Consider the following 23,850-nt stretch of genomic DNA (forward strand, 5'->3'; position numbering starts at 1 on the left):
ACGTGCAAAAGTCATGTCGGGATGGAGATACAGACTTAACTCTCACAACCTTGTAAGCCATCGCTTGTGCTACAGGCAAAGTCACACTTATTCACCAGCTGGTGGGGTTTAGATCACAGAGGGAGACACGGTGAGGCCCTGGGGGCCTGAGTTGAAATTCATTATTCACAGGAAATCCAGCTCTTCAGGGATCTGGGCTCTAATGAACTCCTGCTAAAAAAACAGCACTATCTGATCCCAATGTGTGAGGTTTTGAATGTCAAGCTCATGGGAAGGGGAGAAACACTGTAAAGTGAGACAAATAGCCATCATGGGACGTGGATTTAATGGTCTCGCATGAAAAGTAACACAGGACCTGGTTAGGAAGCATCAGTAGTTGCTGATATGCTGTTGTATGTTTTAAATAGTGATGATTCAGTAACCTGCAGTATGAGACAGTGTGGAATATAGACCTAGTCTGCACTGAGAATTCATACCAGAAAACAATGTTCGGTAAAGAGAGGAAAAGAATTCAGAAACAATAAGTACTTTTGTTACAACCATAAAATGCACTCTGTACATTGTAACTATTAACACACCAATAATTCATTAAATAATCTCCATGAAATATAGAATTATTACACATTAAATATTTATACATTCTCTTGTGTATAAACTAAAGCTCTTACAATTCCACAGATTTTTTTTTTTTTGTCCCCCATCCCTAAGTTTCCATATACAAATACATAGATTCATATCATCGTCAATAAGATATATTCAACAGAAAACTGAATCCAGATGTAATGAACAAGAATACAAATTCTATCAAATGTGGATGCTTTAAAAAACAAATCTGAGACATAACTATTGCCATCTTCTGGCCAGAAGTGGCATTGTGTACCACTGTATGAACAATAGCATTCCATAGGTAGCCAGGAAGGAAAAGGAGAAACCGAGTACACTAGTGGCTACTTTCCTCCTCTAAAGAGCCGTTTCTTTCAAATCGTTGAGGTTCGGCATTCTTGCACGGGCGGCTCTGTTAAAGCCGATACCGTTCTGCCCACCTTTGTTTGCCATTTGGTCTGGGTACGGTGCACCCTCGGCCCGATTCAGCGCGGAAACATGCCAGCTGGACTCGATCTGCCCTGGCAGAGGATAGTTGTGGGGTTTGCGGCTCTTGGTATTAGGGGTAACGCTACCTGGTGGGAGCCCTCTGGCCTCGTTCAGGTTTCCTTTGGAAGGGGGGTTAGGGAGGGGCTGAAAGCGCAGTTCTGCCGAGCGATCGGGAGGAGGGGGCTGATTGGATGTAGCAGGAGAGGAGAGGTGTAGGAGCTTCCGCAGGGACTTCAGAGGCTGGTTCTGCAACAGGAAAGCAAGATTAATAATGCAAGACTGTGTGCAATCATAAAATAAACAGGATGTTGTTTTTTTTAAAGGAAAAATTCAACCAGGCTGCACTGAATGCTAATAATGAAATAAATGCTGTTTCTCTTTCAGAAAATATCACATCATGGTTTCCACACATATTAGGCAGCACAACTGTTTTTAACACTGATAATAATAATAAATGTTTTTTTTTGAGCAGCAAATCAGCATATTACAATGATTTCTGAAGATCATGTGACACTGAAGACTGATGAAAATTAGGCTTTGCATCACAGGAATAAATTGCATTTTCAAATAGATTAAAATAGACATCAGTTATTTAAAATTGTAACAATATTTCACAATTAGATTTACTGCATTTTTGATCAAATAAAGGCAGCCTTGGTGAGCATAAAAGCCCATTCGCACCAAAGATGCTAACTATAGTGATACGTTAACTATAAAGTTTTAATCGTCTTGATCCTGTGAAAATTGGTCCAGAGGAGTCACTTTCAAAACTATTTTTTCCATCATTGACAGCCAATCAGAATCCATTCTGCCTTAAAGAGCTCTGTATTTAAAGCAGCCAACAACAAAACTGCAGCAAGTGGTTAGAATAAACAGAACAGGTTTATTTTGTTGGCATTTTTGCCTTTTTTTATTAGGATAGGACAGTATTTTAGACGGGAATTGAAGTGGGAGAGAAAGGGGGATGGGACTCGAACTCGGGACGTCCAAAGTGAAATGGCGCAATATGTCAGCGTGCTACCCACAAGGCTATTGGCACTGACATAAACAGAACATTTTTGTGGATGCTCATGTAGTTATATTTATCTTCATATTTCTTTCCTTGGTGTGAACATAAAATACCTTCAAAATTAGGAGTATCAGTTCATCTGAAGGCTTTTTTTTTTTTTTTTACCTGAGGCTGCACATCTGTCTGCTTTTCAGGCGGCCAAGTGTTGTCCCTGTCACGATCGCGATCCCTCTCGCGGTTTCGATCCCGGTCACGCTCCCTGTCCCTTTCCTGGTCACGATCTCGGTTGCGGTGTCGACTGCTGTGATGAGACGAGGATTTGACTGGTCTTTGTATCACTAGCTGGTCTTGCTGGGCCTCACTCGGAACCTGACACAGATCAAACCACAGCACTAGTGAAACCACCTGAATACTGGGATTTATGTACAATAAATCTCCTCTCCAAACAAAAGTTCACCCATAATCCCGTGCATTAGGCCAGTAGACTGGAAACGTGCTGAAATATTGCCCTTTTAAGGAGTTCATGGCATGCACTTGTTTAAGATGGAAACCATTTAAGAATTTAAAAAAGGATTTCATTCAAATGACCAGCTTTCGCAACTGTATCCGGAGAGGATGAATTATCGATGATAGATAAAGAGCCTAGTGTTTCGGGACGTGCCCAGTTTCTGACCTTTTGTACCAAAAAATGTGAGTGTTTGTGAACAAAAGACATTTGTACATTTGGACCACTTCTCCTACTCTTTCCCAGGTTCGGAGAATGGTAAATGAGAAAACGTGCATCCTCTTTGAGCAGGTGCTGCTAAAGACGGTTATGGGGTCCATGCATCTAACAGAACACATGCTGATGCTTTTGCGATGCTAGCAGTAAACTAAGCAATGATGGAAATCATAAATCACACAGAACCAGATCTGTTACATCAGTATATATAAAAATACCTAATCTTGACCTAACGTTTCTGTTGTCTGTTCTACCAGCTATTGAGGTCATAAATAAAATGTGGTGTATTTAAAGACCAGTTTAAGAAGAGTTTTACTTTGACTGTAAATTAAATTTAACATTAATTTACACATCAACCCAATTAATGATCTAATAATATTTTTGATGTATAAAATGATTCATGCATTTTTTTTTTAGCAAATACGACATAATATAAATAAAAAAATTATAAGAACTAAAATACATTATATTTAGAAATATATATTAGATATACTGCAATAATATATTGTATTTCTATATTTCTGAGCAAATTAAATTAATTAAATTAATTTGACAAAATAATTAGCATACTGATTTGATTAAAATCTTTAAACATGCATCTGGACCTGGTGTTTTATTCGTTAAAAATGGCTCTGGTAAAAAAAAAAAAAATATATAATAACACTAACAACAACTATATACAAATGACAAAAAGACATCCAGTCATAGAACACCTACACATTTAGCATGACATGCAATGGAGATGTGTTTATTTGGTAAAGCGGCGTGGTTTTATATGAGCAATACCATGGGCTGCGGGACAACAGGGAGCACTTTGACAGAAGAGTTATGCTTTAAGCTATTCTTTGAGTTAAAGAGGGGGAAAAGGCTTTTCTTGATGCTCGGGTTCCTTCCCGCGTTGACGTCCGTCTGCAATATAAGACGCACAAAACCCCAGTGGCTCATTCTATTAACACCAAACATCTTTTGTTGTTGAATACAGCAGATGAACATACGGTCCTCTGGCTCAATATTTGTGGACAGAGCACAGTAGAGGCAGATTCTGCCACACACATGCTGCTCGGGTCTGTAATGGTCTCCATATGGCTATTATGGGGAAATGCTACTGAAGGCACTGAACTGCACTGTTCAATTCTGTCAGGCACTAATCAGACAAAAGTACAAATGGACTCCTTTTTGGGATGATACGCCCACTTCACTTGTCTTTTTGCACTGGTCACCTACATGCTGATTGCGATGACTGAATGGACACCATGAGGTGAAAGCTCGCCTATCAATTTTAGTGAAAAAGAGAGATAGTATTCTTCTATCCTAGACTACTGCCTTGTGTATAAATATATAATTTAAGTTCAATGACTAGCAGACAGACATACAAGAACAACACAGCAGCTAAGCAACACATATACATGTCAAATAATAATTAAACACACACAAACAGAGAAAAGGTCTCCTGGCTAAGGCATTGCTATATTCTTACTGCATTTTGATACCATTTTTGAGAGTAACGGGGAATGTAATGAGTAAATGAATGAATAGTAATGAACAGGACATTCTTACCGGCTGTGACTTCTTCTTTTTCTTCTTTATGGCTCTAAAGAAACCTTGTTTTTCTTTTTGTTTAGGGACCTCTGGTGGGTTCATGACCATGGCCTCTGAATTATTCCTACAAATGTAATTATTATAAGTTGAGTCTCACAAAAAAGCATTTTGGTCATAAAATAAAAAGATTGTATTTTAGCACATTTGCTGACTAAATTCTCATTTCTGTAATGCAAATAAAAAAAATGTCATTGTAATATAGTAATAATAATTCAAACAATTTTTTAAATTAAAGGTCAATATACATTTTTGATTAAAAATATATATATATTTCACCATTTTATTTTATATTGTACACTATATGCACAAAAGCAGGGGTGCCGAAATGGGGGGGGGGTGGTTAGGACGATTCCAAGGACCCGGTGAGGGAGAGGGGACCCGAATATGATTTCTACTGAGGGAGGCCGAGTATGCTGTTAAGGAGGCCTAGAAACCAGTACCCCTGGACAAAAGAATTGGAACAGCTTTGCAATTTTCCAGTTTGTGAAATTTCATCCCTATAGATATAGATAAGTCACAGAGCGGCGACACCGAGTGCTGAGGAGGATGGTACATTAAAGTGGCCAACACTCTGCTAATTCCATTGCTGAAGAACTCCAAACTACCATTGGCATTAATATCAGCACAAAAACTGTGCAGCGGGAGTTTCATGGCCAAGCAGCTGCATGTAAGCCTCACATCCAGTACAAAGCCAAACACAGGCTGGAGTGGTGTAAAGCATGCTGCCACTGGACTCTGGAGCAGTGGAAACACATTCTGTAGAGTGACAAATCACACTTCTTTCTTTTTTTGGGCAGTCTGATGGGTTTGGATTTAGCGGATACATGAGAACTAGGGCTGCAAAATGATTAATTGCGATTAATCGCATTCAAAATAAAAGTTTGTTTACATACTTCATGTATACTGTGTATATTTATTATGCACATATAAATACTCACACATACATGTATATATTAAGGAAAAATATGTTAGATTTATATATAATATAAATTATATACAAATATATATATATATATATATATATATATATATATATATATATATATATATATATATATATATATATATATATATATATATATATACACAAATATATATTTTTAAATATATACATATATGTGTGTCTTTATATATACATAAATATACACAGTAAACAGTACACACACATATAAGCATGTAAACATGAACTTATTTTGAATGCAATTAATTGTGATGAATTGTTTTGCAGCCCTAACATCACCTGCCTGACTGTAAAATTTGGTGGACAAGGAATAAGGTTACGGGGCTGTTTTTCAGGGTTTGGTCTGGACCTCTTCAGCATACCAGGACATTATGGGCAATTCTATGATCATAAGATCTATACCTCTACCCCATCAAACACCTTTGGGATAAAGTAGAACAGGGATTGCGAGCCAGGCCTTTTCATCCAACATCAGTGTCTGACCTCACAAATGCTCAACTGAACAAATGGGAAAAAATTCACACATAAACACTCTGAAATCTTGTGAGAATCTATTATAGCAGCAAAGCGGGGGAACAACTCCATATTAATGTCTATGTATTTAGATTGCAATGTCACTGGATAAGTCCCTGTTGGCGTAATGGTCAGGTGTCCCAATACTTTTGTCCATATAGTGCATGTTTGTGAAATATGACAGAACCTTTATTAAGATTCACCTTATTACATTAAACATAAACAGCTATATTATCAGAGAACTGGCTAATGAAAACAAAATCAATCAATCAATCAATCAATCAAAAAATATATATATATTTCTGCCTATCACCAGTGAATTTAGAGAGAATGTAAAGTTGGCATGCTTTATTAGTTTCTGCTCCCTCTGTTACCAGACATCTCAAAACCGTTGAGGACACTATTTATTTTTACCTTGATGTTCTAGTTTTTCATTTGAAGCCAAGTATTTACTGTTGTAACTTCCAGCTTAAAGCATATCATCTTACAGCCAGAGTATACGCACAGAATAATTTGTCTAGATCGAGGGGCCTTAACAAGCGTGTTCTCTCACCAGGGGTCAAAATTGGTCTGACGTTTGGGGTGGTTTGTCATGGCTGTGGTTTCCACCGCCACCGCTGGCACTCTACTCTGTCCAGCACTCTCATGGAACGAGTTGTCAGGTCGAGGAGAGGGGACTGCACAAAAGGACAGAACAAAAAAAAAAAGCTAGAATATCAAAGCATGAGTCAAACATTATTACAACATAAATACGTACTGTATTTACATATACTAGCGTTTAAAGGTTTAAAAATTCTTCTATTCAGGAAAGACAGAATATCAAAAATAAAGACATTTATAATGTTACAAGTGGTTTCTAGTTCAAATAATTGCTCTTTATTTTGAACTTATACGTGATCATGGTTTCCACAAAAATATCAAATGATTTGAAAACATCAATAATAACAAGAAATATTTCTTGAGCAGCAAATCAGCATAATAGAATCATTTCTGATCATGGATCATGTTATACACTGAAAACTGGAGTAATGGTCGCTGTGGAAATTCAGTGTTCTGCCATCACAGGAATAAATTACATTTTAGAATGTATTAAATAGAAAGGAATTATTTGAAATAATATTTCACAATATGCCTAGTACATTTGTTGGGTACCTCTGTAAAAACTTCCCACTCTGCGAGGCATCGAGTCACTGTAGATCATTCTGTTTTCCTTGGATGAGGTTCCATCCTCCATATGAGTGTCATGGTACATCCCAGCCTGAGTTACAAGAGGATGGTCACACTACAGGATAGCATATAAAACAGCAGTTCCTACAACATATTGCACAAACTGTCTTACTATAACTGAATATTTGCTTGGGGAGAAAGGAATGATTAAGGAAGAGAAGAATCAGTGAGAAAGAGAGGTTAAACACATGAAATTAAATTTGTGTCATCACTTATTCACCCTCATATCATTCTAAACCTGTGTGACTTCCTTCCTCCAATAGAACACAAAAGAAAATACTTTTGACTATGGATTTTTGGTTTGTTCTGCTATTGTGGATCAAGTTTTGTCTCTATTTTGAAGTTCATCCCTACATTGTAATTGCACATAAAAAAAAAAAAAAAAAATTGAATTCACTTAAAAAAGAAAGCTGAATTTAGAACAACATGATGGTGTGTAAATAACAGAAATGTCATTTTTGGGTAAACTGTCTTTTTAACTAAGAACCTAGATATTTAATGCTAAAGACATGAGCTAGCAGTTAATGTAATGACATGAACATTTACAAAACATCCATATCGATGAAAGCTAAAAGTGAATCGCTTTTATGATCAATGCATTCAAAAAACAAAGATAAGACGTTGCATGAAAAACAGTAGCAACTAGTGAGTGTGGACGCGTGGGTTCTGAGGGTCCTGTTGAGACCTCGGACCTCGTTTTTTGGGCGTTGTGAGTGGAAGGAAGCTGTGTTGTCCCTCGTAGAATCTTTAATCGGGGGTCGAGAATGAGGCTTCTCTTTGGGAGACTGGTCATTCTGCAGACATAAACACACAGCAAAATAAGCAGACACTGGGAGACGCTGGGAGTGTGCATGTAATAATCAGAGAGAACAAAACAAAATGCATGAATGCAGGATGCAATAGAGCCATATCATAAGTTAGATCACATACACACATGCAAACACATCACAAATTGAATCTCCTGAAATTATTACACTGAACAAGCACTATTTGTAATTCTCCTGTTTATGAATAGTAGAGAAGACTAGCAATATTCAGACAAAGACAAACAGATGAATAAGAGGGCATCCTTGCTTGGATAGAAATATTCAAATGCTGATCAGGGGAACCAACGGAGATGAGCGAGATTGGCGCCTACTCTAATATGCTACAGGACACGGAGATAAAACGAGAGCAGGTCACTGACCCTGCTCAGATCTTGCGTGAGTTCTTCTCTAGAGGAACTGGTGTTGAGGCGTGGGAGTGTGCGATGCTGGAGCTGCGGCGAGAGGAGTTGTAGGCTGCTGGCACGTGTTGGCACTCCCTGCCCGACCACCAAATTCGCCTCCTGGCCGTGTGGCCGGTGTCGCTCTCTCCGCACGTACATGGAGTGGCGATGAGGTCGCTGCTGCGAGGAAAACGGGCTGGTGTAGCCGAGACCGTAAGGATAGGACTCATGAGGAGAGGGCAAGTTGTGAGCATGGCCGCCCCCTGCTCCCGCGGCCCTGCTTGGGTCCAGCGTGTCTGTAGCCTTCAGTTCATCCGGCGCCTTTTTCCGACCCGAAGAACGTCGCGAGTCCAGAGTGCCCCCCTCTAGACGTGCGTTCCCCCGACTGCTGGGGCTGTGACCCTGGCGCTCCGTCCCAGCGTGCCGTTCACCTCTGGGGCTCCCAGGAGCCGCGTTTAGATCCAGACAGCTGGAAGGGAAGTAGCGGGAGCCTGAGCCTGATCCCACCATGGGATCGTCTAGGTGGAGTCGTGTCTCGGCCAGATTGCTCACGGACTTGGCATCATTCAGAGCTCCGTGGCTCTTGGACAAGCTGAGGAAGGACGAGGAGCTTTTGGAGGAGGATGTTGAAGGCATGGATCCGTGCGAGGACTCCATGTAGTTATGGCGACTGTGTTTGTCCCCAGACTGCAGCGTGCTGGTCTTCCCTTCCAGGAAGGACGAGTGGCGGCCTTGTTTGGATGACTTGAGGTACTTGCCGGTAGAGGTGTCTCCTCCCACAGTGACACCTCCAGCTTTAGGCCCCAGGTTGAAATCAAACTCGGTCTTTCCCTTTGCATCTTTGGGGCTGAGGAGGTGGGGAAGGTTGTTGTTGACCAGGTCTTTGCTGCTAGAGGCCGAGCGGCTCAGGGTCTGGGCCTGGTAGCTCTTGGGGTGTAGCGTGGGACTCAGGGTGGATGAGGTTGGCATGTTGTTGCCGTTCAGGAAGCTGTCGGTGCTCCGGTGGAGGTCCTCATGGCGTGGTAGAGATGAGCAGTCCTTGCTGTTAGCGCGCCGGTGACCTGAACTTTTACTGGCGTGGCTCCTGCATGGATAAACACAAAATGGTTATATTCTGGACATTTTTGAACCAGCTTCAAGAGGTGCAACTTGGGGTGATTTTTAAAAAAGCACTGAAGGAGCTCCCATGTATGCTGGACCCAAGTTTAGTACTATTCCTTTAAATAACATTGTAAATTTTCATTTTGTACAAAAATTCATGCAACTTCTGATCATTTTGGTTCCCATGATTTATTGGTTCACTGTTGTTACTGTTAACTAAACTATTCATTAAAACAAATCATTTGAATATGTCTGAAAAAAATGTAAAGATTAGAAAAAAAAAAAAAATCAAGCTTATAAAACTTAAAATCAGACATGTTTCTCTCGCAACTAACCTAACCAGACTAACATAAGTTTAATAATGAATACTAAAATTACTTAAACTTACTAAAAATATAAATTAAAGTTAAATACAAATACTACAAAAAAGAAGAAAACAGCGCAGCACAAAATTTCTAAAATTTAAACTACAATTTAAATGAAAACTAAACATATTAAAACAATAGCTATTTCAAAATATTAATAAATACTATAATAGTATATGAATACTAAAGTACTAAAATAACACTGGGTGCTTTTCTAATTATCTAAGTGATTTTTCAGGAATGTTTCAAAAACATATGTTTCATTTAAAACAACCTTTAGCTTGAAAAGAACATGAGAAACAAATTAAGTCAATACTTTCGACTGTATCCACATATACCTCTTAAAACAAATACATTTTACAAAATGCCAGGTGTTCTATTTATGATTCACACTGAAATGTGAAGGGTACTTTTGTTATAATGTTATAACATACTTTCTCACATTTCAGTGGCAGCGTAGGTTATTCAGGACAGGTTGACTTCCTGAAAAAGATTTCCTGTGGCACTTTTAAAACATTGCTCAACATCTCAGCTTCTGGCTCAACCAGTGGACTATGTGTTTATTTGAACAATGCTTATCCAGGTGCGAAGCAAACATGCAGTAGTGATTAAGAAACATGTCATTTTGGCTTGGAAATCACACATTAACCTAGTTCATAGAAGCAGCTATTACTGACCGGCTGGGTATGGTGTTGTCTCCATGGTATGGTTTTCTCTTTGAGGAGCGAGGTGGGGTGGGCGACGGGGCAGCTGGCCGCTCTGGCCCTCTAAGGCCTTGAAACACTGGGTGGTTCAGACACTGTTCTGTCAGAAAGCGTTCGGTGGGGTTCAGGCACAGCAGGTTCTGATACAGTGAAAAGAGAATGAGGAGAGTCACGCCACTCTAGAGCAATAAAACTAATTCACATTCGGTCTTTAATAACACTTTGCACTTGGGGGTGATATGACATCTGAAGTTTATTTTAAAATAAATCAACAGGAAATATATCACAACTACAAGGATTCGAAAGGGAATACTGTTCTCTAAAGAATGTTGCAGACCGTTTTACCTTCATTAAATCCAACATGAGTCCATTGATGATGCCCAGGTACCTTCGATCAAGCGTTTGAGGATGACTTACAGAAGGAAACTGCAACACAACACGCATATAATTAAAGAAAGAGGCAGGACTAAAGAATAAAGCGGAACAATCTCATAATTCATAACAAATATGGAATACTTGTGATTGATTAATTGCATTAAGATGCGAAAGCATTACAATAGGCTAAAGCATTAGAATTATTAAATAGAAATATATAAAAACTGAAACTGAAATAAAAACTCAGGTAAACCTAACTAGTACTATTTGAAAAAATGACAAAGCAAATAAAAAAAATTCATAATGCATTGCTATGGGTTGCATCTTGCTTTGGACTTGACTGATAGACGGGCATCTTGGCATTCGCGAACTTCATGCTTTCTAACCTTATCTCAACTTTTTTCCCTTTATATTGCAATTAATCTGCTTAACGTACATATAAAATACAAGACCACACAGTCTGTTTACAATGTCTATCATTGTAACACGTTTACATCTTCCAATGTCTTTATACAGTGTGTGTATATATAGAGAGATAGTGTGTATCTTATTATATAGTATACGGTATATATAGTAATTGTTATATTGGATATTAGTGATGACAGATGTCCCTTTTTTACATTTGAGCCCCTGCCCCTGAGAAAGTCTCTGCACATCCCCATATACGCTGGACTGATTTTAATAACTTCAATGTACTTGAAACGTGCACCAAGCCCTACGAAAATACAAGTATCGGATCGGAACTCTGTATTCAATAACTCGGATCGGGGGCACAAAAAACCTGATAGGGACATCACTAAAAACAAAGTAGCATTTAAAATGTGACTTTAGTGTCCAAAAGTGTCCAAATACTTTTTTTGCTATGTATGTGTCAGTGTATGTGCATGTGTGTGAATATTATGTACTGTGATCAGCCCTGTCAAGGCAAAGCCAGTTGTGTTTCACACTGGCACATAGCGATACATGAGTCATAGACAGCCACTTATTCAGAATACTGGGATCCGTGCCATAGGAAAGAAGAGCAGAGAAGAGGCAAGGAGAGGAAAGCACAGAACATAACAGGACAGAGAAGACAGGTCCTTACTCTTAGTCCAGCGAAACGAGGATTGTTGTAAAACAACTTCATCTGCTCTGGTGGTAAGGGGCCCAACACCTTCTGAATGGTGAAGAGCTGGTCGATTTCACTCTCGCCCGGAAACAGGGGCTGCCCATCACTCAGTTCTCCCAAAATACACCCCACCGACCACATGTCCACCGCCTTCCCATATGGAGCTCTGCGAGAGCCAAGCAAAAGACAAATATAAGTCAAGAATTGACCTTCATCTGAGTTCTCCATTTCTATAAAGATAATTAGCATTTCAAATACATGACGTTAAATACATGTTAAATGTGCATGCAGTTAAATTATAAACAGCTCAGTAAAATAGTAAATCCATGTTCTATTTTTCATCTAGTGAGTCTCCACATTGGACAGAAATGGAATCTCACAATCTCACTTTACTTCTTCCCTCATACATGTATTCGGACACAGCAAAAAAAACTACGAAAACAAACTAAAAACCCAATTGTAAGACATATGTTAAAGGTATGGTATGATGTGCAAAATTACTTAAAAGACTTGCATCCATTATCTCAATATAGTCCGATATGGGGGAATCAGTTTTTTTGTACCAGGAAGAGCGGATGCAATGTTCAAATTGTGGGAATCGAAGGGACTTAAAATAATTCAAGATCTTTATTTGAGAGACTCTGATATTATGATGTCTTTTGAGGAGTTGAGGCTTAAATTAAGCCTTAATAGGAAACATTTTTTCAAATACCTACAGCTGAGAAGCTTCATTAAAGCAAATCTAGATAATGCTCTTAATAGACCTTCACATTCATCTTTAGAAAAAATTATGATAACGGATAATCTGAGGAAGGGTATCATATCTGAATTTTACGAGTTGCTGACAACGAACTCATCGGAGAATTCACAGTATAAGTTGAATGCATGGAAGGAAGATTTGCAATCTGAATTTTCGGATGAGGATTGGAAAGAAGCTTGTACTAAAGTTCACACTATGTCAATAAATACACGGCTTAAACTTATACAGTATAAATGGTTAATGCGGACGTATGTAACACCGGTGGAATTAAATAGATATAATAAAAACATACCAGACATATGCACAAAATGTATGGAAGCTAGAGGAACTTTGTTTCACTGTATTTGGCAATGCAGAAAGATTAAATTATTTTGGGAAGATGTAAGAATCATAATTGAAAAGATAATTTCAAAACAAATTTTACTGGACCCCAAGCTTTTTCTGTTGGGCTTATACCCAGAGAAACAAAATTATAGTAGAAGTGAACAAACATTTATAGACCTCAGCTTGCTTTATGCCAAAAAACGTATAGCGCTGATGTGGACAAAGACACATAGACCAAGTACTACTCAATGGATAAGACAGATGTTGTCAAGCCTTCCATTAGAAAAGATAACCTACATATTAAAGGCTAAACAGTATGTATTTGAAAACATATGGAGTCCTTTCATTACTTATATTAAATATTTGGATTTGACAGAAGAAGAAGTGGATGACTAATCTTTGCAGTTCCGACCTTGTAGATTGATAAATTGTTCAACAAATATTTGCTTCATTTTGTATTCCGTATGATTATAAAAGTCAATTTTGAGTAGATTACCATGGGCTAAAACAAGAGGAGCATTCTTGTTCAGTGTTGTTTTTTTTTTCTTTTTGTTTTTGTTTGTTATGTTAATTTACCTTTGTAAAGTAAATGCAGCAATCTTACGGATGTATGGAATTTGGGAAAATGTGTACGATTGTAAAAAGCTGTGTTTCAAAGTGTTTAAAAAATGAAAATAAAATAAAAATATTGTGAAAAAAAAAAAAAAAAAAAAAAAAAAAGTAAATCCTCAGGTCGTCCCAAACTAGGGATGGGCGCTCTGGCAAAAATATCATATCGTGATTTTTTTTTTTAAATATCACGATTCACGGTTTTATCACGATACTTTGTCATGTTGGTTTGACTATTTTGTAAGTTGTCTGAGCATTACAGCCAAACTAATTTCACTGTTATAAAGACAAAGCCTTTCAAGGTAACAAAATATATATATAAAAAAGAATGGTCAATATTTAGGCCAAAGTGGGCCTAAATCTGTGTCATTATTTTATCTTTGTTATTCAAAAATAAGAACAAAGATACACATTACAAATACACATAATATACAAATAAAACAAACAGTGCTTTGTTTTCAGGTACAGTTGGCAGGTGCATTCAAGAAACTGAATGAACAAGTCTAAAAATAAAACACTATATGGTTTGATTCCTATTAAAGCAACTGTATTAAAGTTTTTCAGTCAAGAGTAATGAGTGATTTTTCTTGTTGTATTTTGTTGTTTTATTAATTAAAAGAATAGTTCACTCATCTGTCTGCTAGGTCTGTCAGTGTTTTATGTTTATACCATCATTTACTCAAGTCGTTTTAAACCTGTGGAAAACAAATAGCCATAGTAAGCTATATTTTCCTACTATCAAAGTCAGTGGAGACCAACAACTGTTTAGTTACCCACATTCTTAAAAATATCCTCTATTGCAGTGGTTCCCAAACTTTTTTCACTAAGTACCACCTCAGAAAATATTTGGCTTTCCAAGTACCACCATTATGATCGACATTAAAATACAGTATAGCACTATGCACAGTTAAAAAACAAACAAAAAAACAAGTCAGTTTTATTAAATGAAAATATATTGTACCTAAAAGTGAAATAAAAACTGTACTGTACGTCAATGTTAAAAAACTGTACTTAAAGATTAAATGAAAATGTACCAATACGGTAAGTACGGTAACTTACAGTTTTTATTTAACTTTTAAATAAAAAAAGTACTTGATTAAAAAAAATTAAAATAACAGGCTGTATGTGTAGCTGCAAGTAACCACAATTAGGCCATGTGTCCACCAAAGCCATCTGAAAACGCCCAGCTGTGAGCGCTTGAGAGGGCAGCATATTTATTTATTTTTCTTTTTTTTCTTTCAGTTGAGACGCTGTGGTTGCTATGATATGGAATATCCGCTGAAGTAATATGGCAGACGCATCACAAATGAAATGTTTCTCCAAGCATTATTTTTCATAACAATATTATGGTACTCCGGCAATTCCATCTGGTAAAAACAAATACTCGGAGACAAGCATTATTAACTTGTCCATTGTTGTTCAGTTGTAGTACAAGCAGGGTGTGATGGTATTAGTCCCGCCCCTCCTCCACTGTGATTGGTTAGCTGTGATGAGCGCTAAGTTTTACCCAAAGACGAACATTCTTCAACTCTCGACGCTGAGAAAAAATTTGCTAGCCTCGGGAAAAAAGCTTTGGTGGACACGCGGCCTAATTTATATTTAATTCAGAGATTCCTCTGCGTACCACTAGAGAAAGCTCACGTACCACTAATGGTAAGCGTACCACACTTTGAGAACCACTGCTCTATTGTGTTCAGCACAAGAAAGAAATTAATACTGGTTTGGGACAACGTAAGTGAGTAAATAATGAAAAATTTTATTTTAGGGTGAACTATACCTTTAATGACAGTGGGCAGAATGTTTAGTCCTGTCCCTTTAAGAGCTGCATGCATCTAATATACAGGCACGCATCCGTTTTTCTCTCAACTGTTTACTTTCATTTTAGGCATAACCAACTTAGTCTATTTGAAAACATTGTGTTTTGACAGTTTTAGCGCAAAAGATAACTTATTCCAGTTTTAAGGCGCTGTTGACAGGCTTTTTAGTGTGTGTGCACTTCGGGTCAGAACAGCATGTGAATGAAATGTTTAACCGACAAGGCTTTAAAGCAAATGCAAATAATGTACTTTTGTGATTGCGAATAAGTGCAGTGTCCCCTGAGTGTAACTCTACTGATGTATGTCACATTGTACAGTATATTGATACGGTGGCGCCAAAACTGCAGCTGATAGAATGTGCGCTGTAGCACGATATTTCTTCAAAAGCAGATTGTGGAGACATTTTAATCATCCACGATCAAAAATCATCATATCGCACCCCTATTCCAAACCTGTATGAGTTTCATGATCAATTTTTTTTCTCCATACTATGAAAGTCAATGGCTACTGTCACCTGTTTGGTTACCAGCATTCTTCAAAATATAACTTTTGTGCTCAACAGATAAATTGATACAGGTTGGGTGAGCAAATGATGACAATTTTCATTTTTGGGTGAACTATCCCTGTAAAATAAAAAATAAAAAAAAAGTTCTATTTCCTAAATGAAAATGACCATGGTTATTAAAAAAATAGATAGAAAATGATTCCAAGTTAGGATGTTTCTGTAGCCCTTAGTTCCCTAAATATAGCCCCTTCAAAGTAAGTCAAAGGATTTGTTCACTTGTTTGTTTTTATCATCTGAAAGACAGAAATCACAAGTCTGTTTGCTTAGAAAAGTAATAGAAAGACTTTTCAAAGCACCGTGATTTGAAGCGTCATTCATGTCTGTAGCACAAACAGTGCAGGACGAGTGAAATGCTTAGGGTTAAGGTTTTGTTCAAATCGCAACTGAGAACAATAGCACAATAGGGATGAGGAGAAATGCATGCAGAGACAGAGGCAGACAGATAGACATAACGCTGAGACACAAATCTTTGCACTAACACACAGCGAGAGGGAGGGAGAGAATATTTGTGTGGGTGGAATTTAAATGGTGAGAGTTTCAAAAAATGTTCCACCGCATTCATCTACTCTAGTGGCACACACTAGAAAATAACTCTTCAATGGCGACAAGGACAAATAATCATGCACCGCGCTCCTGATGTCACATCTAATGGCTATATCAAATCAACATTTTTAAAAAGGATGTGCCCTCAATGAATATTAGTGCTTCTATTTGAGGGGAGTATGATTTTTCATGATTTTTGGTTTCAGTGAGGAAGAGATTTTTTTGTCATGTCTCTGTAAACAAAGTATACTATAAATCACTGTGAAAAACAAAACAGGAAGTACAGATATGAGGACTTACCCAAGGAGCAGTTCAGGTGAGCGGTACCACCTGGTCGCCACATATTCTGTGTAGTTAGCATCGCTGCCTTCAGAGAGATTGCGTGCAAAGCCTGTGGGGTTGAACAGCCGGGATAGAAAGATTGTAGGGAGAAGAGCAAAGAGAAAGGGTATCGGGGATGAGCAAACTGTACATAACATTCAGAGATCTTAATTAATCTTGACATATTCTTCCCTCTAAAAATAAAAGTCTAGAGAGAAGCCTGTGGAGTGAGTCATGCTCAATTTCCGTGGCATTCAGTGTGGAGGCAAAATTTAACCCTGAGTGAATATATACATTTTATCAGGAGCAGAACCTTGAAGCTGGGAAGCAGAATATGTGATTTATCAGGTACTGAGACGATACAGAGCCTGTGTTTTGACTGTATCTTCCCGAGTCATGTTACTACCAGCCAGCATTGGGGAAGCTACTTTGAAACTAATTGTCAAGCTACAAGCTACTCAAAATTGACATTACAGTCAAGTTATTCTTTTGAAGAAAGTTACTATATTTATACTACTGGTCAATTTATTGGGCAAGGTTATTTAAGGGGGTATTATTCCTTTTCTGTGATATTTCCCCAGTCTTTCATTTGAGTCTATGAAATCATATATCTGGAATGACACAAAATCAACTCAAAATTTGCATTCCAGAGAATAAGCGCTGTCACTCAAACCTTTGCGTACTGTGTGATTTGGACAAAAAACGTTTAATTCCCTTCCACTCAAATCCAATTTCAGATCATTTTTTTGTTTTCAGACGTCACTGCGGGACTCATGACGCCTGGAAAGGACACCAAGCAGCATTCAGTTAGCGAGATCAGTGTGAATATGGGGGTGGAGGGTCCTGAATCAGACGAGTGAAAGCCTTTGCTCACCAAAATCACACAGCTTCAGGATATCATTGGCGCTGATGAGGAGATTTTCAGGCTTGATATCTGCAGATTAGATAAAAAGGATGGATATTTTCTTAGTGAGCTCTATTCATGTTGAAGACTCCATTTTGTACACAAATCAATAAATAAGATGTTGAAAAATGGCATAAATATAGATAACATACATCACAGATCTCATCAAATTTGATTCCTAATGACCGTTAAATCACAACTTCCTTAAATACTATCATATTGAGTTTTAAAAAGTTACAGAATTCAACTCAAATACAAAAACAAACATTAAATTACATAAATGAAGGCAATCTATAAAGAACACAGAGACTGTCATACCCCTGTGAACGATCTCATTTTTGTGGCACCAGTGAATAGCTTTGATCAGCTGAAAGATGTAGCTCCGTACTTTATCAGGTGGTGCACCATTAGGCAATTCCTCCAACAACTCCAGCATGTTCTGAAATATTGATAGTGTCTCAGATAGTGTTTTGCTGCATATGTCATCTGAACTATAGTTCAGACCACTACAAGTGAATAAGAAAATAAAGGAAGCGTTTTGTGCTGACCTTCTCCACATATTCGAACACTAGATAGAGTTTTCCCCGTCGACGGAAAGCCTCTTTCAGTTCTACGATGTTGTCTTGCTTCAGCGTACGGAGCATCTTGAGCTCTCGTAACGTTGTCTCTTTAACTTCCTCATTCTCTGCGGGAACACACAGGGGGTTAGGAAAGACTGAAAAGGGTCTTGTGTTTTCTTGAGCAAAACAAATGTGCTATGGAGCTCTCAAAGTAAAATGACATTAATAAAAGGCACTTCTCACAAACAAGGTACACTTTGGTGTGCCATTACCTTTTTAAAGTATTATGGATGCAGTAAATTGAATGGATGTATAAAACAAGCATTTGGTTGTAGCAGTCTTTTACCTTCGCTGTCCTTGAACTTCTTAATGGCCACAAGCTCTTTTGTATCCTGCAAAACAGATATGTAAATCAGCTTGAGCTCTTTCTCAAACACAAGCTTTATTAGCAAGCCGTTAATGGACTCAAGATGTAAAATAAACAAATGAGAGTCGCACAAAAGAACTGAACCTAGAACAACCACTTTCCGGCTGTATCAATGGGGTATTTTTCATGACAAAGCCCCTGACTATGCTTCTGCTAAAATGGAACAATGTGCCTGTTTTCAAAGAATAGATCATTTTATATTCGGATGTCTAATTATTAGGCGTAAGCATTGCATGCACATATTTAGCTGTGGGTTCACAAGCCCTTGCGGTGGAGAAATGTTCACCCACTGTCAGTCACGCAGAGTCCCTGTCATCTGTGCTGTTGGACGAAGCCTCTTTTGCCTATCTTTGTCATTCAGAGCTCTCAATTTGCACTACAGCACCCTTCACAGTGAAAGCATTAGCAGTATGACCACGCTAGTTGCTAAAACCCATCCATTTATCACAATTCTACACAGTAAACACTCGCTCCGGACAAATTCTAGCCAGTATTATAGACTATAGTGCCCAGATAAATGGATATTAAAACAGTTTTCTTTTGGATTCTATAGCATGTGTATTTCAAAGGCCGTCAGAAGCAAACAAGATATAAAGGGAAAATAAATCTAAATTGAGAGAATTATCTGGCATAGTTGCTGATAGACTCACTTGTGAAAAAGGTTTTACTACATTTTTTGCACATGTATCAAGGTAATACAACAGTATTCGCTGAAGTACCTTAGTGAACCATGTAAATACCATGGTATATGAATAACGTATTCTTCTGGTATTAGAGGTTTAGCCCTGTTTTTTTTCACATTTACCATGGTAATACTATGTACCCTGGAGTAACATAAAATCCAATGTTAATTCTTTCAGTACTCTCTCTCTACATATCCATATCCATAGCCAGTGCCCTCCTAAAGTATTGGAACAGTAAAGACAAAATTGCTCTGTTGGCTGTGGAGTCAAGACATTTACAAATATGATTAAAAGATGAATCTGAGACAAAACTACAGAATGTCATATTTTATTATTAGCCATTTCAACACACATGTTTTACCAGCGAAGAAGTTCAGCACTTTTAGAGTTTCATCCGTCTATCTGATGTGAGCATAAGTATTGGAACAGTTGCCTCACAGGTCTTTCTAAGTGATCAGCTGTGTCCTGTTGCATTAATTCTTCAGATATTAAAAGCAGGGAATGTGTCGTATCAGTTATATCCATTACTTCTGTATTCTGAATCTTGCATTCGATGATGACACACAAACCGGGATGAAGATGAGGGAGCTGACTTTGAGAGAAAAGCAAGTAATTTGATTGCTAAAAGAAAAGAGGAAGTCAATTAGAGCTATAGCAAAAACAAAGGGCATGGAGAAATCGAGTTTGGAAACCACCAGCAACCAACAACTACCTGATCGGCTGAGAAGACAACAGTAGTTGATGACAGATAAATCATAAAAGCTGTGAAAATTAACCATAAAAGACGTGTCTGTAAAATCACCAACAACTTCCAGAAAGCTGGCGTGATGCTCTGACAATCTACTGTCCTCAGGAGACTTTGACACAGAATTACAGATGCTACACAGCAAGATGCAAACCTCTGACCAGCACCAAAAATAGAAAGGCAAGATTAGAGTTTGCAAAAAAGCACAAAGGTGAGCCAGAATAGTTTTGGAACTGTGTTTATGAACTGATGAGACAAAGATGAACCTTTATCTAAGTGATGGGAAAGCAAAAGTGTGGAGAAAAAAAGGGAACTGCAAATGATCCCAAGCATACAGCCTCATCTGTAAAGCATGGTGGAGGTGGTGTCATGGCATGGGCATGCATGGCTGCCTCTGGAACAGGCCCTCTCAACATTACTGATGACTTAATGTATGATGACAGTAGCAGAATGAATTTGGAAGGGTACAAAACCATCTTGCCTACCAATATAGGCAAGATGGGTATAGATGGGTAAAACCATCTTGCCTACCAATGGCAAGTCGTGGCCTAATGGTTAGAGTCGGACTCGTAATCCAAAGGTTGTGAGTTCGGGTCTCGGGCCGGCAGGAATTGTAGGTGGAGGGAGTGAATGTCCAGCGCTCTCTCCACCCTCAATACCACGACTGAGGTGCCCTTGAGCAAGGCACCGAACCCACAACTGCTCCCCGGGCGCCGCAGCACAGCTGCCCACTGCTCTGGGTGTGTGTTCACTGCTGTGTGTGTGCACTTTGAATGGGTAAAGAGCACAGATCCCGAGTATGGGTCACCATACTTGGCTGTATGTCACTTCACTTTCACTTTCAATATTCAAGAAAATGCCACCAGATTCATTGGGAAGTGCTTCATATTGCATCAGAACAATGACCCAAAACACCCTGCCAGTTCAGTCAAGGAATTTATAAGGGCAAATAAATGGAAAGTCTTAGATTGCCCAAGTCAATCTCCAGATTTAAATCTGATTGGACATGAATTTCACCAGCTGAAGAGGAGAGTAAAGGCAGAAACTCCCCAAAACAAGCAACAATTGGAATTGGCGGCATTAAAGGCTGGGAAAAGTATTTCAAAGGATGAGAGCAAGAGTCTGGTGATGTCTATGGGTCACAGACTCACTGCTCTGATTGTGCGCAAGCGATCTGCAACTAAATAATAGCTTTTAATCTTTTATATCTACTTTATGTTCAACTGTCCCAATACTTATGCTCACATCAATGAGTGGGATGAACTCTAAAAGTGCTGAACTTCTTAGCTGGTAAAACATGTATGTGTTGAAATGGCTAATAATAAAATGTGACATTCTGTAGTTTTGTCTCATATTCATCTTTTAATCATATTTGCAAAGGTCTTGACTCCACAGCCAACAGAGCAATTTTGTCTTTACTGTTCCAATACTTAAGGTGGAAGTCGTGGCCTAATGGTTAGAGAGTCGGACTCGTAATCCAAAGGTTGCAAGTTCAAGTCTTGGGCCGGCAGGGATTGTAGGTGGGGGGAGTGAATGTTCAGCGCTCTCTCCACCCTCAATACCACGACTGAGGTGCCCTTGAGCAAGGCACCGAACCCCCAAGTGCTCCCTGGGCGCCACAGCATAAATGGCTGCCCACTGCTCCGGGTGTGTGTGTGTTCACTGCTGTGTGTGTGCACTTTGGATGGGTTAAATGTAGAGCACGAATTCAGAGTATGGGTCACCATACTTGGCTGTATGTCACTTCACTTTCACTTATGGAGGGCACTGTATATTGGATAATATTAGTGTTCAAAAGATTGGGGGTTGGGGTCAGTACGATGTTTTTAAAGAAATTAACATTTAATTTCTTAACAAATTAACACTGTGACTGTCCTTTTAAGCTTTCTATTCACCAATAAACTATCTCATGGTTTCCACAAAATATATAACATGTATAATATTCAGCTGCACAGCTGTTTTCAACATTTATAATAAGAAATTGAGCACCAATTTCTGACTTTTCTTTCTTATTACTGAGCAGCAAATCAGCATATTGGAATGATTTCTGAAGGATCTTGTGACACTGAAGACTGGAGTAATGATGCTGAAAATTCAGCTTTAAGCAGAAATTAATGACATTTTAAAATATACGAAAACAGAAGGCAGTCATTTTAAAATGTAATAATATTTTACAATATTAAAGTTTGTATTGTATTTTTGATCAAATAAATGCAGTCTTTGTGAGCATAAGAGACTTCTTTCAGAACCAAAAACAAACCAAAAACAAACCCTTACCAACCCCAAACTTTTGAACGGTAGTGTAATATATTTCAAAGTACCACACAATTTCCAACACTGTACCACCTCAGTACTTTTTATGATGTCAAAAATAAAAAACAATGCACCTTTTATAGCTTTAATTTTCTGTTTTCCGAAAATTCTCCAACTAAAAGACATGTTTGTCATCTCTTGGACAAAATCCATAAAATGCCCAAACCCTGAAGATTTCAGCATGCCTCTGAGGCCAGAATTTGAACCAGTTGCAATTAGACTGAAAGAAAATCCCAACTGAAACTCCCTCAACAAGGCTGGATCCAGCCGCTAGCTCTACCTGACGCCTCCGGTGCAGTAGCAAGTGCCTTGAAGGCTTCCTCATACTTCTCCTCCGCAGTGGAACTACAAGTCATTTTCACTTTAAGCACAGCTTGTCATGAACAGATATGATTCTTGATCAGAAATTATTAAGAGGCACAGCATGCATGTGGGGCTGGATAAGAGTGTAGAATTTCCATATTGAGTTACTCAGACCCCTGCATGGGCTACTTGCAGAAAGTCCTGGCTGCTACACTGCAAGGTCAGGCTTTTCTAGACTTTTAGTATAAGACTAGACTAGTCAGACCGTCGTTATATTGTCCTTTGATGTTAAAATTACTTTTGTTAGCCTAGTACAACAGCAATATATTCTGATATAGGGTTATTTTTTAGGTTGGCCCTGAGCAGGAAGTCTCCTCAGAACAATTCTGCAGGGTTTTTTGTGTCTCTGCTAGAAAGTATGCAAAAAGCAGTACTGGCTAAATGAGCATCTGTTGACATTCTGAAATCTGCACCCCGGGGATGTTAAAGGTAACAATACACAGTTCAAATCAAACATGGTAGAAATTTCTTCCTCAAATTAAAGGAGTAAACTGCACCCAAAAATGAAAATTGTTATTATTTATTCACCCCCATGTCATTAAAAATCTTCTTTAGAACACATATTGGATATACAATGAATGTCAAGGGGTCTAAGGCAGTATTATTTTTAGTATTACTTATGTATTATAGTTTTTAATTTAAATAAAAATTTGAGTAATTTTAATCATGCCCCCCCCCCACCAAAACATTATTTCAGTTTCTTTTTTATTCCAGTTTTAATACTTATTTCAAGCAATTTTAGCTCTTCAACTTTCAGTTAGTTTACAGGTCATACATCATTTCAGTTTTTTAGGTTTAAGTTCTCTCTAATTTTACATCAAATATTTATATTTTATTTCAGCTTCATCTGAATTACCAAAACGGTTTAAAAGTTTTAGCTATCAATATTAACCCTAGTTCAATATCAATTGGACTGTTTTCAAAACATCTCCTT

At 38.1% G+C, this 23,850-nt stretch overlaps 1 protein-coding gene across 1 annotated transcript in view; it reads right to left on the reverse strand.

Annotated features, from left to right (window-relative positions):
* Positions 1-960: 960 nt before the first annotated feature.
* Positions 961-23,850, reverse strand: part of LOC306857059 (cyclin-dependent kinase-like 5) — a gene marked incomplete at its 3' end in the record, with an annotated part of 32,865 nt that continues 9,975 nt past the window's right edge. The window contains exons 4-18 of the mRNA XM_079396723.1: positions 18,732-18,777; positions 18,374-18,510; positions 18,144-18,264; positions 17,796-17,855; positions 16,901-16,991; positions 11,959-12,148; positions 10,845-10,925; positions 10,473-10,639; positions 8,309-9,413; positions 7,815-7,916; positions 7,048-7,153; positions 6,449-6,572; positions 4,380-4,485; positions 2,267-2,470; positions 961-1,338 (exon numbers count right to left, since the gene is read on the reverse strand). Coding sequence (XP_079252849.1) covers positions 961-1,338; positions 2,267-2,470; positions 4,380-4,485; positions 6,449-6,572; positions 7,048-7,153; positions 7,815-7,916; positions 8,309-9,413; positions 10,473-10,639; positions 10,845-10,925; positions 11,959-12,148; positions 16,901-16,991; positions 17,796-17,855; positions 18,144-18,264; positions 18,374-18,510; positions 18,732-18,777 — 3,018 coding nt within the window. The remainder of the gene's footprint in view (positions 1,339-2,266; positions 2,471-4,379; positions 4,486-6,448; positions 6,573-7,047; positions 7,154-7,814; positions 7,917-8,308; positions 9,414-10,472; positions 10,640-10,844; positions 10,926-11,958; positions 12,149-16,900; positions 16,992-17,795; positions 17,856-18,143; positions 18,265-18,373; positions 18,511-18,731; positions 18,778-23,850) is intronic.

Source organism: Barbus barbus (genome assembly GCF_936440315.1).
Source record: "Barbus barbus genome assembly, chromosome: 37".
NCBI classification, from domain to species: domain Eukaryota; kingdom Metazoa; phylum Chordata; class Actinopteri; order Cypriniformes; family Cyprinidae; genus Barbus; species Barbus barbus.